We start from the raw sequence: 17,508 nt of genomic DNA on the forward strand, positions 1-17,508 counted from the left end.
ACTGCCTTCAATATCACTCTCTAAAACACTATCTATTAGCTTCCGTATTCCTTCTTCATCAACACCAGCACGTCTGCTTGACGCCATGATGGCAACTGACCTCACTAGGATTGCTCCATTAAAGCGACTCTGAAGATTTTATTGAATTATTTTAATACGATTCTACGTCACGTTTTAAGAAGCGTGTTAAATTGAGCTAATGTTTCTTCAAGACTATTTCATTTTTTAGTTGTTGTTCTTTTAAATCCTCGTTAGTTTATTAGTGAGGTGGAAACAAGCACTTAACACAACGGTCTAATGCACCTCGCCCATAATTCAAGTTCTTTTGTGCTAACCTTTCATCTCACTTATTTTAAATTAACATTACCTACTTTATATTTCTTCTTATGTGTTTTTACGTTGTTTTTAGGAATTTGAAATTTGTACCTTTTGTATCACTGGCTGATGACACAGACTTGTTGAAACTATTACCATCTATATCTGAACGACTTGTGATGTAATTCACATAACTATTTTATATTGAAAAAGGTGGAACCAAGAATATATCTGCGGTTGCACAAAGCATAACTGTACACTCTTGATTCTCATTCCTGCCATTTCTAACCATGACATTGGGCTGTGTGTGTGTGTGTGTGTGTGTGTGTAATCAAGCGCCATTTCCAAGAAAATTGGTATCAGGGCCGCCTTGCCTATTTCTGAAAGTATTTGAGTTTTTCTTGTGTAAACTGATTACATATTTGTTTGGAAATTCACAATTTTATCTTCATAATTTGTTTGAAGACGCTGTGTGATGGAAGTTTTTCTTCGGGAATTATAGCCATTGTGCCTGTTGCCATTTCTTGATGGATGCAGTATTTTTGTATCCGTCTCTTGGCACAGGCCAGAGCAAAGTGTAGCTTCCACTGAAGTCCCAGTCTCATTCATGGCTCTGACAATATGGAAGCTACTGGGGTATGACATTTGGAGCACAAATAGTGTCCGAGTGTTATCAAAGGTGTTGCTCATAGGATCAGTTGTGCTGCAGTGGCACCTTCTGGTTCAGTGAGGAAAGAAATGGCAAACTACCTTACTCCTCATCTTGCCTAGTACACCTCATTTGGGCTCTGCCATTGGTTTTTGTGGTTTTCCTATAACTGCATAGCCTTTGGTGGTTGCTTTCTGAGGATCCAACCAGCCTCTGGGCTGATGACCTAACAGACAGATATTATAGCCATAATGAACATGAAATTGCAAAAGCCGTCCACGAATAGCTTTGAATCCTGTACACCTAGTTGTTTTGCAATTGATAGGGTTTTAAGTTGACACATTTCACTTGTAGCAGCACATCCAAATTCTCTTTTTTCTTCTATATCCACACATAATCTTTGTTGAATCTCAGGAAACTTTGCTCTCTGTTCACTAAATGCCCAGAGATTACTACTAGTTTGCTGAGGCCGTAGTTTATTTTTTCGACAGTCACGATTACAGCTCTCGTCCACGTATTTTCTTCCTGCTGTACAATTTCAAATTTTTCCGCATCTATAATTTGCAGCTTTTCTTTGGCCGTGAAAGATCTATAGCATGAACCTCTAGTTGCCGCCTCAAACACATGATTCACTTCAAATGACGCACACTGAAGAATGACTGCATGGCCCATGCAGAGTTGCCAACTGTGTTTGGCCCACTTCCATTAGTTGTATCTTATAAATCGGCAGTTTTTCTCCAAATCCTGCTAGAATTTCAAATCATCATTTTACAGTTCCAGTTTCCTGGGTACTGTTGGCGAGCCTCTTCCATTCAGGCTTATTGAGATACGTTCTGTTGTTAATGATGTCCTCCAGTGTCCTTCCCCGATCTGCAATGTCCGCCTTTATGATGTTCATCCAGTGGGTTCTTGGTCTTCCCACCATCAGTTTTCTTCCTACATGTCTCTCCAATTTACCAGAAGCTATCCTTGTTGGCTCCATCATTACATGCCCAAACCACCTCAATCTGGACATGCTGACCCGATCAAACAATGTCATCTCAGTCCTAGCTTCCTTTCTAACAAAGTCATTCCTTAACTTGTCCTGTTTTGTTTTTTGAATTGTGGACCTAAGGATCTTCCTCTCATTTGTGTACAACCTTGATGAGTCCTGTAGGTTTCGATACCATAGGTTAAGATCCGTATGAAGTACTGATTGAGCTTTGATTTTGATCTGAAACTACTATATTTATTGGCAAAGGGGCGTGGTTGAACATACACGATCACTAGGGGCACCTGTCTTTAGTCATTTTTAGAAAGTTATTTTGGTATGTTCGCTATTTTTATTTCGTCAATAATTTAGCTAAGATTTTATGTTCACATTTCAGCAATAAATGTTAAACCAAAAGGTAGTTAAAAGGCATATTTGTATTTAAAATATTTGATTTTTACATATGTACAAGAAACATTAGGAGTTAAGCTTCTGCTGAAAACATACGTTCTATACAGGGTGAAGCGAAATTCGCTCACTCGGGTGTCGCAGCGCGACTCCTCACATGCCAGCAATAAAAAAATCTCTCTCACAAAAGTTCGTCCTGCGAGTATATCCGGGAGAAAAAGGACGTTGAAGAGGTGGCAATCTGGCAACCCTGTAACCACATGTAGGGTAACTACCTCTGTCAGCAGACAATAGTCGTGCTGCACAGTTGGTGCAGTGGATAGAGTTCTGGGTAAGCATGCAATATATCACAGTTTAGATTAATTTCCAAATTATACAACATGCAAAATAGGCGCATTCCACCATTTCCACGCGTTTCAAAATTGGAGGTTAAGGGCGGGCTGGCTGGCGGTACAGTGACTCTATATGTACAGTGTGGCCAATGAGTGCTTCATTCTGATTGGCTCCGCCATGTTTTACCCAAATGTCCCGCCAGTTGATTTAAACGTATGTATTCAGCACAGGATAAGATTACTCTTTATGCAGTTTTAGCGAAGTACAGGCTACCTGTTTTAACCTTATTACACCGAAAATATGTTCTTATTAAACACGGAAGGTTATTTTATATTATTAGTTAAGACATGCATGTGAATTTATGTAGTTCTGAGGTCTGAGTTTTGAAGAAAAGTACGCCAGGCTGTTATGCTTATGGTTGCAGAAACCGGTCAGGAAAGGTTTTTAAAATGAAATTAGGCAATTGCTTGTTTTCAGCACGTTATAAGACGCTCCCAACAACGAGTAGAGTTGTTTCATGCATTATAATGGTAACAATAATAACAAAATGGGTTAGTAATTTTATAGAGGCCAAGACAGAAAATGTCATATTTCTCCGTCAATATTCAGTGTATCGAAAACCTGTACATAAGGAAAGTTGTTTAGAATATAATTTCCGGCATTTTAAGTTTGCGTGATTTTACCGTGTAAGGATGATAAGAGATTTTCACGATTATATTTTTTTTCACAAATTTTCAAGTATCGCCGAAAATATCTGTTTTATCATAAACCTGTACTGAACAAAACTTACAGGAAAGGTCACTCCCGATCAGTCGCTGTACGTCTCATTCATTTTCACCGTATGAGGTATTACGATTGATATATTTTCGAATTGAAACTTTTATGGCTGTTAATCTATTAAAGGACGTGGTTATAAGTGCCGCTTAGCATCAAGTTGAGTTTTCCCGTACATTATATTGATAACAATAATAGTCTGACTCCGTGGTTGAATGGTCAGCGTACTGCCCTTCGGTTCAGAGTGTCCCGGGTTCGATTCCCGGCCGGGTGGGGTATTTTAATAGCTCGGGCTTGGGGACTGGGTGTTTGCGTTTGTCCCAACACACTCCTCTTCATACTCAGAAAACATACCACACTACAAGTCACCCCAGAAACACGCAATAGCGATTACATCCCTCCAAATACGATTTGCGTCAGGAGTAGCATCCGGCCGTTGAACAGGACCAAATCCACGTGTGTGTGTGTGTATGTGTGTGTGTGTGTGAGAGAGAGAGAGAGAGACAGTTCCCACCCACATCACCAGTTGTGAGAAGAGCGGTAAAAAACGAAGGTATTGATAACAGTGATAATAATGCATTAACAAAACCGATAGTAGCAAGTAGAATGTTTAAAATACAGCGGATATCTACCAGTACTAACTGAACCGGGGCACAGAATTAATCGCACATCACGGAAATCGAACAGCGGGTGGTCGATAATTGAGTCCTGAGTACAAGTACACTGGGACCAGGAAAACTGCTTCTTTTCACCGAGCAACAAGTAGTATTTTCTCAAAGGATAGGACTGTTGTATAGTGATATTAATATTTAATTCCTCGTTGCGGGGATCAAACCGTAGCCATCATTAAAGGAGCACTATACACAACTCGGGGACCATGGCAGTTGCTTGTTTTCGCCACTAAAGAGTAGCAGGTTTTCGCTATTATTTCTATTAGCACCATGAGTAAAATGGTACAGTATATTATGTTAACTTATATTACGTTAACATAAATATGGAGCTAAGTAATACAATTTTATCTACCCATCGGTTAACTAGTCACATTATTTTCTGTAAGTCATATACATACCGATAAATCATATATAAAAAGTGCATTTCTATGTATAGTTTTCTGATATATAAAACCATTTAACCTGATGTATGGTAATGTTATAATTTTTTTTTAAATTTTAATGACCAGGCGAGTTGGCCGTGCGTTTAGGGGCGCACAGATGTGAGCTTGCATCCGGGATTAGTGGGTTCGAACCCCACTGTCGGCAGCGCTGAAGATGGTTTTCTGTGGTTTCCCATTTTCACATCAGGCAAATGCTGGGGTTGTACCTTAAGTAAGGTACGGCCGCTTCCTTCCCATTCCTAGGCCTTTCCTTTCCCATCGTCGCCATAAGAGCTATCTGTGCCGGTGCGACGGAAAAGAAATAGAAAAAAAGTAAATGTAGGCTAACTTTACAGTCATCACATACATTATTCAAGACAGTGACTATACTATTTTATGCCATATGCATTATAAAATAAATGTTATAATAGGCCTAGCTACCAACACAAAATTTCACACCTCTTCAATAATTGTGACTTGTAGGCCTATACCACGTATTACTCTAAATTTTGAAGTCTTACGTCAGGTAGTCAGACTCTGAATATAACAAATACTGATAGGCCTATATACATACAGCATAAGTAAAATAAATAACATCTTAAAACACTGACCTAGTCCATTCTTTGTTGAAATAATAATAATATCACTCTCCTTCATCTATCAGCTGATTGAGTACTTGGCTAAAACATGGCGGCTGGACTGGCCTTGGCCACACTGTACATATAGAGTCACGGTAGCTGGCGGCATGCCGGACAGGTGGTACTGTCATCGCGTGTCAACATTTCAGAGACCTGGACCATGTAGTATGCTTCTGAGACAGCGGCACCTCTGTCATCTGAAGTAGAGCCGCAAAAAGCGAGACAGACAATTACACAGGAAGGACTCCAATTTCCTATTTTCCACAAAATAAGAAATAAAGAATTCTACACCAGTATGGACCAGTATGCCAATCCTAATTTTAACATCCTCTTCAGCTATCCCCTTCTTAAAAAGCACTTATTTAAAAAGTTAATAAACAAAATTCAGTACATACAAAGCAACCTCCAAAAGACGCCCCGCTCTACACCGCCCCCCCTCCACAAGCTGCCTCTCTCGCCCCACTACCTCTCTCCTTCAATGCTACAATAGCTAGTCCCCGGCGTTCACGAAGCAGTATACAGCACGCTCCCGACAAACACACGACAAGCTAAGAACTGCACGTAAGTAATACACACACTCCACTTCAAAACACATTCAACAGACATTCTCTACTTGTAAAATCGCCTTTCTTTTTCTTTCCCATACAGATTACTTGACATAGTCCAATGGAACACGAATATGAAGAAGGGAGCATTCACACTTACCAAATCTACCAATGACGCCGACACTTTAAAATATAGCAACTTATAACTTAACATTATGATGTTTTAGTATAAAATTGAGTAGGTAAATTGCACAATAATAGACTGGGTAAATTAACGTGTGCACTCATCAAGAACAGAGTCTCTATATCGGCGAGCATTCTAGACTATTCTTCACAACCATAACTCATTAATACATTTTAGAACTAACCATTAGCAATTAATGGAAATATGTTTTATCAACACAGCTCAAGATGTTTTTAAGTGTCACAAGAATGCTATGAAAATTTTAGACTATGAGAACTGCATCCTGGAGCATATTTTAACACTATAGAATATTTAAATGAACTAAGTGTCATTCATGTTTAGATTAAGTAATGCTTTAGAATTGATAGATGTTGATTGTGCGTGATATAAAACCCTATGAAATCTACATTAAAACAATGACAGCATGTAGAATACACCCGCGGTATCCCCTGCCCGTCGTATGAGGCAACAAAAGGGGGCGACCTAGGCGCAGACATGGATTGCGGTTTGGTCAAATGTGTTGGACCTCCTGTGGATGGGAGGGGTTGAATACATTCATAGGTAATCCCTGCCTGTCGTAGAAGGCGACTTAAAGGGTCATGTGTCCATGGTCTCCTCTTTATTTTATTATTGTTTTTTGAGGGTTGGATGTAGACTATTCTAAATTATTGATGTGCGTGCTGATCGGCGATGGAGCTCCTACGTGTGCGACTACACTCGAAAGCCCGTGCCAGCAACCACTCAGGAAGCGGCGGGTGGGAGTGTCATGTACCCGGGCAGTAGTATCCGCCTGACAACGCAGGTCCCCGCCCAGCCGAATGCCAGAAGGACATATTAATTATTTTTATTTCTTTTTTCTTATTTTTAGTGCTCTGTACACGCTATGGGGTACATGCTATTGCGGGTGACTGGAGGAAGGGAGTCCTAGTGCTCATTGCCTCAGTCATCCCGTATTAGGCATTGTCCAACATCGGACCCCGGGCAGTACCTGCTACGACCAGGTGGGTATTGCCTTGGCTGCTTGGATCGGCTACAGAGACCCCTGATCGGAGTGGGTGGCATTCGGGGGGGGGGGGGGGGAGCTTTCAGGCATGGCTTCCAAACTAAGTCTGCTCTCTCAAGGTGGTCCCCCACCTAAGTCTTCAACTTTTGCTTCCCCGCGAGATTCAACTCCCTGGGAACAGGCGCAGCGTGAAGGAATGGGATCCAGCTTCCCTAGATTTCTGGTCGCTACCAGGACCGATGGACAAGATTTTAAGCTGGTGAAGTCGATCCTTTTTAGTCGACACATCGAAGGTGTCTACAGCGAACTTGAGGTTCTCAAGAAAATGCGCAATGGTAGTTTGCTCATGAAGACTCGTACAGCACTGCAAGCTGATCAGTTGCTTAAGTGCGACCACTTTGCCAAAATCCCCGTCAAAGTGGAGGAGCATAAGTCCTTGAACCTGGTTCGCGGAGTCATCTTTCACCGCGACCTTATTTTGAACACTGACGACGAGTTGATAGAAGACGTGAAGAACCGTGGCGTGACACACGTCCAGCGCATTACGCGCAAGGTCAACGGTTAAGACGTTGCCACTGGTGCCTTCATTGTCTCTTTCAAGTTGTCAGTGTTACCAGAGAAAGTCAAGGTAACAACTTATCGTTGCGATGTGAGGCCGTACATCCTGCCTCCTATGCGATGCTATCAATGCCAGCGATTCGGACATATGGTATCTCGCTGTTTGAATCAGGCTGTATGTGGTACATGTGGACGAGTAGCTCACAGCGCGGAGGAGTGCACAACTCCATACAAGTGCACTAACTGCTCCGGTTTTCATTCTCCTGGGGATCGGAATTGTCCGATATATCTGAGTGAAAACCAGGAGATGGTCTTTCCTACCAGGAAGCACGTCGTAAGTTTAATTCCACGAATACACCTGCCCGACCACTCGACTACAGCATGATAGCTCAGTCTTCCAGGTTCGTCATTTTTGACATCACCTGTGCTGATCGCTGCGCCCAAGGCGACTGTTGCTCCTCAGAGCAATGTCCCAGAGAGTAAAAGCTCGGCTGGCACAGAAGGGGGTGAAACTTAAGTCTCTCCTCCCCAAGAGGTCGGCGAAAGCCGTGCCTCTGCCGGCGGAGGCGGCATCGTCGACCAGGGCTGGGAAACCACCTCCCAGCCCGTCTAAACAAGAAAAGAAGGCGGTGAAGAAGAGCGCCCTTGCTGAGCGCTCTCACACTGCCCCTGAGGAGGAGGAATCATACCCCCCATCTGGAGGGTATGAGTCTGCGCCAGGAGGTACTGCTGCTCCAAAACCTGAGCGATCTCCTCGTAGGGGACCTGGCCGCCCCCGAAAAGCGTCAAAGTTCTGGGTGGCATCCCCGCCTTCTGTTGATGACGGGATGGATGTCGCGCAGTCATCTACATCTATGGATGTAGATGTTGATAGTGCTTAGGCTTGTGAGCTTTTTGTCGCACATTACCTAACAGTCCCTTCATAGTCCACACTATGGCACTGCTACAGTGGAATTGTAACGGTTATGACAGGCTCTTGTGGAGCTACGACAGCTCATTAGTGAGTATGCAGCGAGTATAGTCTGTATTCAGGAGACCAACTTCAGACTTGGTCATAATACGGTTTTGAGAAATTTCAAACTATACTCGATGGAACGTTACTATGCTCACCGGGCTTCCGGTGGCGTTGGCATTTTTGTACGTTCCGGTACGTACAGCGAAGAGGTTCCATTAAGAACCCCGCTTGAGGCTGTAGCTTTTCACGTTCCGCTGCCTGTCATAACAACTGTGTGTAATGTTTTTTCCACCAGGTCAGGCTCTTAACATAACTGATGTGGCTGATCTTATAGATCAGCTTCCACCTCCCTTCCTCTTATTGGGAGATTTTAACGCCCATCACCCCATATGGGGCTCTGAGACGCCTTGCCCCAGGGGAAGAGAGCTGAAAACATTAGTAACAGAGCTGGATTTATGTATTTTGAACACGGGGGAACCAACTCACTTTAGTGTGCGTTACGGCACATATTCTCACATAGACGTAAGTCTATGGAGCCGAACGTCGGTTCCACTGTTTCGGTGGAATACACACGATGATCTCTGTGACAGTGACCATTTTCCCATCCTTACTTTGTTGAAACGTAAATTCGTCGAGGCTCCCCCTCGATGGATTCTTAAACATGCTGATTTGGCCAAAGTACACATCACTAGCTGTCTTTAATGACTATATCAGGCGGAGCGTCGGCGTGGAAATAACTTGCATCACCCAAGTTATTCTTGATGCTGCTGAGGAGTCCATTCTGTTCTTCTTGGGGACTCCTTGCCGAAAACTCGTTCCTTGGCGGAACGATGCAATAGCAGCAGCCATCAAAGAACGCCGTCGCGCTCATAAGCGTTACCCTAGATAGCCTACTGTGGCCAACTTGGTAATATTTAAGAAACTCCGCGCTCGGGCGCGAGTTTTTATTCGACAAAGTAAGAAGGCTTCATGGGGGAGATATGTGTCGTCCACGACTTCACATACTCCATCTCAAGTGTTGACTAAGCTTCGGCGGATTTCGGGTATCCACGGATCATCTCCTATACCGGGAATTTCCATTGCAGGCAGTGTCGCCACTGACCCTCTCGCGATTGCTAACCATCTAGCTAGTCATTGGCCAATCCACTTCCCAGTAAGCGGAGAGCGTGGATTTGCCACCCAAGTTTCAGAGGACTACAACGTGCCCTGTACGGAGCGCCTTAGCACTTTGCAAGGACACGTCTCCTGGACCGGACAACATCCATTACATCCATAACCAGATGTTGAAACACCTTAGCGATGGTAGCCTCACCCTCATTGTTCATCACCTTTTTTATATCTAGTCAGTGGATACGTTTTAAAATTTTAACTTCATATCTCCTGTCGTTCATCTCGTTCCATTAGGGGCCGATGACCTTCGATGTTAGGCCCCTTAAAACAACAAGCATCATCATCAAAACAATGACAGAATAAAACCTTATTGAACAAAGACTTGCGAGTCAAACATATACTAAATGCTGAATAACAGTTCACAAATGATTCATGTCCCTGTGGACATACAGTAGTAAGCTCAATAAATTTGGTGAGCGATTTACAATAATAAAATATTTTGTTTTAAAACTTTTTAGACCTTGTTTCAACTACGGTCCATAAACCATAACCATAAACTGCGGAGTCATCTTAAAATAATCGTGAATATTGCTGAATAAAATTTGGGTATCAGTTTTATATAATTTGCCTATTTACCGATTTATTTTTACAGCTGAAGATAACGTAGAAATGCGTCGAAACTAGTACTGCATGTAATTACAGTGTTGTAATTACATCTACAGGGTCTTTATTTATGCTTGGCAGGGACTTTTTCGCTCGACCTTGGCCACCAGTGACGGTTCAGTTGCCGGCTACCGTGCGTATGTGCGGCAAAATACGGTGCTCAAAATCAATATCATGCATTTTACTCACCATTTTTACCGTTTATGCTGAAAATGTTCCCAATGTGCTGCCACAATAATCGGCATCTCCTAATGAAGTTTTCGGTTACTCTACCAAGTTCTTCAGCACTGATGGATGCAATTGCAACTCTTATATTGTCTTCATCTAGTGTATCAGAGTTGTTCCCATAAGCTACATTTTTTTAAACATTCCCCACAAATAAAAACCACATGCCGTTTAATCAGGGCTACGAGGGGGCCACACATTTTTTCTTATGATCCTCGTACAAAACACGCTTCAGTAAGGAGATAACGACCTTTACATCTATTTTTATTGTTTACTGAACCTGTGGGTTTGAATACCTTGGCCAGTTGTTTTATTATCCGATTGATATGAATGGGTCTCCCTGGAAATTTCGCTTGAAACTTTTGTCTTGTCCCTGCGCACGATTTTTCTGCACTTAATGTAAGTACTGTGCAGATATACACGTTCACGTAACGAATATTTCACATACGTTACAGCACTATACACAATCGCAATAAAACACTATACAATACGACATACACTACACAGTAGCTTGCCTGGCTGAGTGGCTCAGACGGTTGGGGCACTGGCCTTCTGACCCCAACTTGGCAGGTTTGATCCTGGCTCAGTCCGGTGGTATTTGAAGGTGCTCAAATACGTCAGCCTCGTGCCGGTAAATCTACCGACACGTAAAAGAAGTGCGGGACTAAATTCTGGCACCTCGGCGTCTCCGAAAACCGTAAAAGAGTAGTTAGTGGAGCTTAAAACAAATAACATTATTATTATTATTATTATTATTTACACAGTAGCTTCATTGAACACCCTACTATCTCGGAGCTCAGCTCTCAGCAACTGCAGAAAGCCAGGAACCGCGCGCGCCAGCGGCCGGTAGCGGACTGTCATCGCCGGCCAAGTTCAAGCGATAAAGTCCCTGCCAAGCATATATAAAGACCCTGTATAAACAACATTATTGTTGTATTGAATAGGTGGACATTAAAAGTTTATTCATCGTAATTCGCAGTTCGGTACGTTAAAAAAAAAAAAAAAAGAAATTTCTTACGTTAACTTGTGATAGCCTAGTTATGGATACAGAAAAAAGTCTTGAAATTCCTTTCTAATGAAGACAAAATCTGTTAGAAAGTGGACTGGCGTCTGCATCTTTAATTGTGCAGAGGTGCCACGAATAGAGACCAACTCCAATTTTGGTCGGAGTCATTCTTGCACGAATGTTGAAATTTGCACCTTTGAGTTTTACCTGATTACTGGAATTGGTTGACATTTTTTCCAATTCAAAATGGCGGCCAAAGTCATTCCTCGGAGTCGCACATAGTAGTGTGTAACCTTCAATTCATCGTCTAAGAGTGTGACAACAGAAAATTTTTTAATGACCCACTGGTCCAGAATAACAGGCTTCTACTAACATTTGTTTTCAAGTGTGTGATCTGCAATATTACTTTGATATTTTTATTGACCCGTGAGCAAAAGTTTTCATATTTGTTGTCTGGTGTTTTTCAAACCTTTCGGTTCCCTGTTAAGTTATAAGCCCCAGCTGGAGAGGTTTTGATATTTGTTCTCTCGAACACCTTCCTCTCATCTTTAGAAATGGTAGATATAGTTTTCACCGTACCTCTGGATACACTACATAAAATTGCCGTGTGTTGGAAAAATCGTATTTGGTGTTTATTCGTATATTCAGTAGTACGTTTTCTCGCCTAACACGTTCTCTTTCCTTGTCCCCTGCAGAAACATTTTAATGAGGTTTTACTATGTCTAGTGAGTATGGGTTTGAGATTTCATTGACATTTTATTTCTTAATTCTGAACAATTCATTCTTGAGGACAGTTGTGTACAATTTGATCTGTGATGAGGAAAGTGATCGATGTCAATATTACATCTATATTTGCACCAAGTAGAGTCATAGAGCTTTGAACAGTTCACCAGACTGATCAAAGTCCTGATTTGTGATTCTAAATAATTTTCCTTCATTAAGGTCGTAGATGTGCTCAGCTGTGGCTCCTGGACTGTAGAATCTGCCTCATAACGCTCGGCGTTGATAATTTTAATCTTTTTGGTATTCTGACAACTGCTTTATCCTCTCAAATTAGTTTTTAATTTTGTTCATATGTTGCAACATTTTGCAAAATAAATTTTTTGCTCTGCTTTGCCGTACAATATTCTTAAATATTCTATCTATAATACAGTTAAGAGAAAACATGCATGGGAATGCCTACTAAAAGGGAATGTACCAACATCATTAATTAACAGTTCGCCTCCGTAGCGTAACGGTTAGTGTTATTAGCTGCCGTCCTCGGGGGGCCCGGGTTCGATTCTCGGTACTGCCAGGAATTTAAAACTGGCAGGAGGGCTGGTATGTGGTTGAAATGGTACATGTAGCTCACCTCCAATGGGGGTGTGCCTGAAAAAGAGCTGCACCACCTCAGGATGAGGACACGAGTTTACTTTATTAATTAACAAGATAAAAATGTTGTGTAATAAGAAGTAAAAGCAGTGTACAAGTGCAGAGTGGTGACTCGGAAACATTTTGGACAAAAACAGGTCTCAAGTAAGGAAGTGCACAGTCACCATTTTTGTTTCTTATATTGATGGATGAAATCATAAAACGTGTAAAACAGAGTCAGTAGTGATGAAGTGAATGCTTAGGCATTTTCAGATGTGGTGATTTGGGGAAAGGGAGAAAAGGAAGTACAAAGGAGACTGAACGTTTGGAATGAAATCTGGAGTTTGGAATGGTAATTTGTATAAAGAAAACTAGTCGTGCACTGTCCAAGAGAGAAAAAGAGGCTCCAAGTGAACATGGACGGAGAACGGTTAGAGAATGTAGAACAGTTTACATATCTGGTTAGCATTATGAACAGAAGTAATGAAATCAACCCTTAATAATATTAATAACAGCCTAAGTAAAGGTACAGCATTTTATCAAGTCAGAGAGCTTTTATGGGATGACAAAGTACCCAAGAGAAATAAATTGACATTATATAATGTTTATATAGTATTTCATACCAATTGTAACATATGGTAACTAATAAGAGACAAGATAAAGATCCAAGCAGTAAAAATGAAATTTTTATGAACATGAGTTAAAAAGACAAGAAGAGATAGTATTCAAAATATTAAAATCAGAGAACAGCTTATAATAGATCCGTTAGTACAGAAGATACAGAAAGCATGTAAGAAGATATGTTCGGACATGTAAGAAGAATGGGAAAGGAGTGGGTAGCAAGAAGGGAACTGGAGAGAGAAGTTAAGGGAGAGAGACCAATTGGAAGACCGAGAAGAAGGTGGATGGATCAGATTAGGAAGGACATTAGTGAACTAGATTGGATGTGGCGGAAGTAATTGAGCAGGAAAAGTGGAAGGACAGAAAGGAGTGGAGGAGGCTTGTTAACCACACTCGGCCAACTGGAGTGGGACATTGATGATGATGATGGTGATGATGATTCTATCTTTGATTGTTTTTCATCAAATACTTGTGTAACTCTTTGAGGCCATTCAAACAATGTCTAGGTACATTTTATTTAAAATTCTTATTTTGGTAATGGTCTCTAGTTAAAGTATGGTTCCAAAACTATGGATGTATCCTGCATCAAGTGTTTTTTGTTTATATTTTGTGTATTATTAAGAAATCTTTTTAACTTATGCCACAAACTGATGTGAGAGAGCTGAAAATAACCTTTCTCAACCAACAATTGAAAAGAACAAATAATTCTGAAAAATAATATGAAATATTGAAAGCTAGAAATATATCCCAGGTTAAATGCAGTGACTGATCTGAATCGAGAGATGGACAAAGTGGATATATCAAATGCCATATCTATAAACGTAGACATTTTCTGGGATAACTCTTCGCTCATCAATCCCCGATTTACATCCTGTTCCTGTTGATGGGTTCGGTCCCTGCTCACTCCGGTGGTCTTTGTAGATGCGCAGCAAGTCAGTCTCTTGTCAGTTTATTTACTAACACATAATAAAGACTTGGGAAATTCCAACACCTAGACATTTCAAACTACCAATCTGCCAATGTTTGAATCATTTTTTATTTTCCAATTTTATTATTATTATTATTATTATTATTATTATTATTATTATTATTATTATTATTATTATTATAAGAGGTATCTCAATTTATTGTTAAAGTTTCATCTTTTTATTCTTCAAATTTTTATATCATTGTTATCATTGCTAACTTATCTTAGTGTTTAATAATTAAAGTTTTATTTAGATGTACCTTGTGTTCATTTCTTTCGGTATTTCTTGGAGGAGCTGAATTTTATTTTGGTTATTTTATTGATCCTGGTCTTTCGGCTTTTGTCTTTTGTGAGTTCGCATGCATCCACGCAAGATTGTCATTGTTGAGTATTTGTATAATATGTGTGACATAGTTCAAGAACTGACAAAACCTCTGGGTAGAATGTGTCATAACTTGTAAAATTATCCTTGTCTATTAGTTGATTGTATGAGGCAAGTTCTGGAATGACACTCGCCATTGATAAGGTGAGTTACGGAACAGTAGCCTAACTTTCGTGATCTGACTTTCGTGGTAGTTTTATGGTAAAGGCAAAGTTTGATGCCTAGTGTTATGACAGAACTAGCTGATGTACCCGTGCTTCACTATGGGATTATCAGAAAGACTTACTTTGTAGTTTCCCTAACTAAAAGCAATGCTATCATATAAAATACTCGATCAAATGGAAAGCCGCACGTTTTATCATTTTTAACGAACAGTGCTGCGGTTAGATTGCGGTGCCAATCTAATAGTCCAAAGTTCCAGAGCTGGGATGACCAGGTCGCAGATTGCCATGAACACTCATCTGCCATTATTCAGCTAAATATGCACACTGTTCATTCCAATCAGTACCTCAGAGTAGGGACTGAATAGCCCTAATACTATGATGATCCACTGTGTTACGTACCAGTAGTATCAGAAAATTTATAAACCAGGGGAATGGCATGCTAAAGAAGAAAGTTATCTAACTCCCCGCCTACTTCCCATCAATACAGGTAGGCTGTTACACTCTGTACGACTGGGCGAGTTGACCATATGGTTAGCGGTGCACAGCTTGCATCCGAGAGATAGTGGATTTGAACCCCATTATGTCGGCAGCGCTGAAGATGGTATTCCGTGGTTTCCCACTTTCACACCAGTCAAATGCTGGACCTGTACCTTAATTAAGGCCTAAGGCACGCCTAGCCCTTTCATATACCATCGTCGCCATAAAACCTATCTATGTCGGTGCGACATAAATCAAATGAAAAATACTCTGTATGCAGCAGTAATCCTATCTACCAGAGATGAGGGGCAACAGAAGACACAAAGCACATCACGACAAACAATGGTCAATGTAATGTTATTGTTGATCAATGTTATGAGTTTTCTATATTGTAGGCCTTCACATTTAGTTTTCTTTCGACTCTGTGATTTGTAAAATATTTTATACCGTAAACTGTTGTTTCTTATTCTCTGACTTAACATACCGATTTTCATTAAATACTGTTTACCCATTTTCTCGTTACTCAGCGCTGATATGGACTTAGTAACAAAAATATAAATTCATGAATATCTTTGTGATCATAGCCAGTATGGTAACAATGTACGACATGAATAATAGAAAATTTAATACTATATAACCATAGTTATGCAGCATTCATCGATTACACCTCTAATAAGAAATATTTGAGAATTACATTTTAGGCCTTCCTCTAAACTACCATTTCACTCAGCGTGAATGAAAAAATTTACGGCCTAAACTATAGCGACTTATTTCCTGACTTTGCATACCGATTTTCATCAAGATAGGACTACTAATAACAATATTTGAGAATTAAATTTTCTGCTTTCCCCTAAACTACCATTTTTCTCAGCGTGAATACAATTATTGATAGCCTAGATTGTAGAAACTTATTCCCCAACTTTGCATACCCATTTTCTTTAAAGTACGACCACTAATAACATAAATAGTTGAGAATTCAATTTTAGGCCTTCCCCTAAACTACCATTTCACTCAGCGTGAGTGAAATGATTTATAGCCTAGATTATAGAGGCTCATCCCCCGACTTCACATACCGATTTTCATTAAATTCTCTTCAACCGTTTTCTCGTGATGCGTGTACATACATACATACATACATACAGGCAGACAGACAGAAATTACCGAAAAGTAAAAAGTGCATTTTCTTGTTACTATGGACATGGCCAATACAGAAATACCATTATTTTCAAATTCTGAGCAATGTACAGACAAAACTCTTATTTTATATATATAGATTATTACAGACTTAACCAAGAAGTCAAATGCTACCTCTGACTCATAAATAAAAATAAAAAAGTGGATGAGACGTGTTTTGGAACGTACCACCTCATTTGTCGTAGTCCCTCTCTTATATTTTCTCTCCTAACCTGTCGTGTTATGTTCTTAGCTTCTTCTAGCTTTCATCTTTTATTTTCCTCTTCACAGTTTTTCTTTTGTATCACGTGTGAAACTTTAGTTTTTATCCCCTCTGTGCTCCTTTTCCTTTGAGAAGTAAATAATTTTCTTGATATAACTGAGAAGCACATACAAGGAATACTCCAGAACCGAGACTTATGAGGACTGTTCAGTCTTTTTACCTCAGCCCAGATTGACCAGATAAATTTTTACGAAGTATTTAAATAAGTCCTTCTCAGTTTCATCTTAATGTGTTCTTCTCAGTGCTCCCTTCATTTTGTAATATGATGTAAAAGCTTTGGAAATAATTTTTCTACACTACTGTTTTCTTACCTGAGCTACTTACTACAGGTTCATTCTTGAGAAGTGCAACGGTACACTGACTGTGGAGAACAAGAAAAGGAAAGTGATGATAGAAGAGCTGCAGAAAAGAGGTTATGATCCAGACCCTGTCAGGCAGTGGAAGATGAGACAGAATAAGGAAGCAACATTGGTAAGTTATCAAGTGTTTTCAGTTCATAAATTGGTTGAAAGATTTTATGTACATTAATGGATACTGTAATAATTATTCGCTAATCGGCCAACTAGGGACCTTGGTAAGTTTCATTCAACATTTTGACGTTGATAGGGATCAGCTCGCCGTACCGATAGCGGCGTTCATCCGACCATGTTGCACAGAATATC

General features: G+C 40.4%; 1 protein-coding gene across 3 annotated transcripts in view; it reads left to right on the forward strand.

The window, feature by feature from the left end:
- Positions 1-17,508, forward strand: part of Top2 (topoisomerase 2) — a 326,551-nt gene that overhangs the window by 169,086 nt on the left and 139,957 nt on the right. For all 3 annotated transcript variants that reach the window (XM_067136112.2, XM_067136110.2, XM_068225185.1), the window contains one exon: positions 17,176-17,317. In XM_067136112.2, the coding sequence (XP_066992213.2) occupies positions 17,176-17,317 (142 nt within the window). The remainder of the gene's footprint in view (positions 1-17,175; positions 17,318-17,508) is intronic.

Source organism: Anabrus simplex, chromosome 1 (genome assembly GCF_040414725.1).
Source record: "Anabrus simplex isolate iqAnaSimp1 chromosome 1, ASM4041472v1, whole genome shotgun sequence".
Taxonomy (NCBI): Eukaryota; Metazoa; Arthropoda; class Insecta; order Orthoptera; family Tettigoniidae; genus Anabrus; species Anabrus simplex.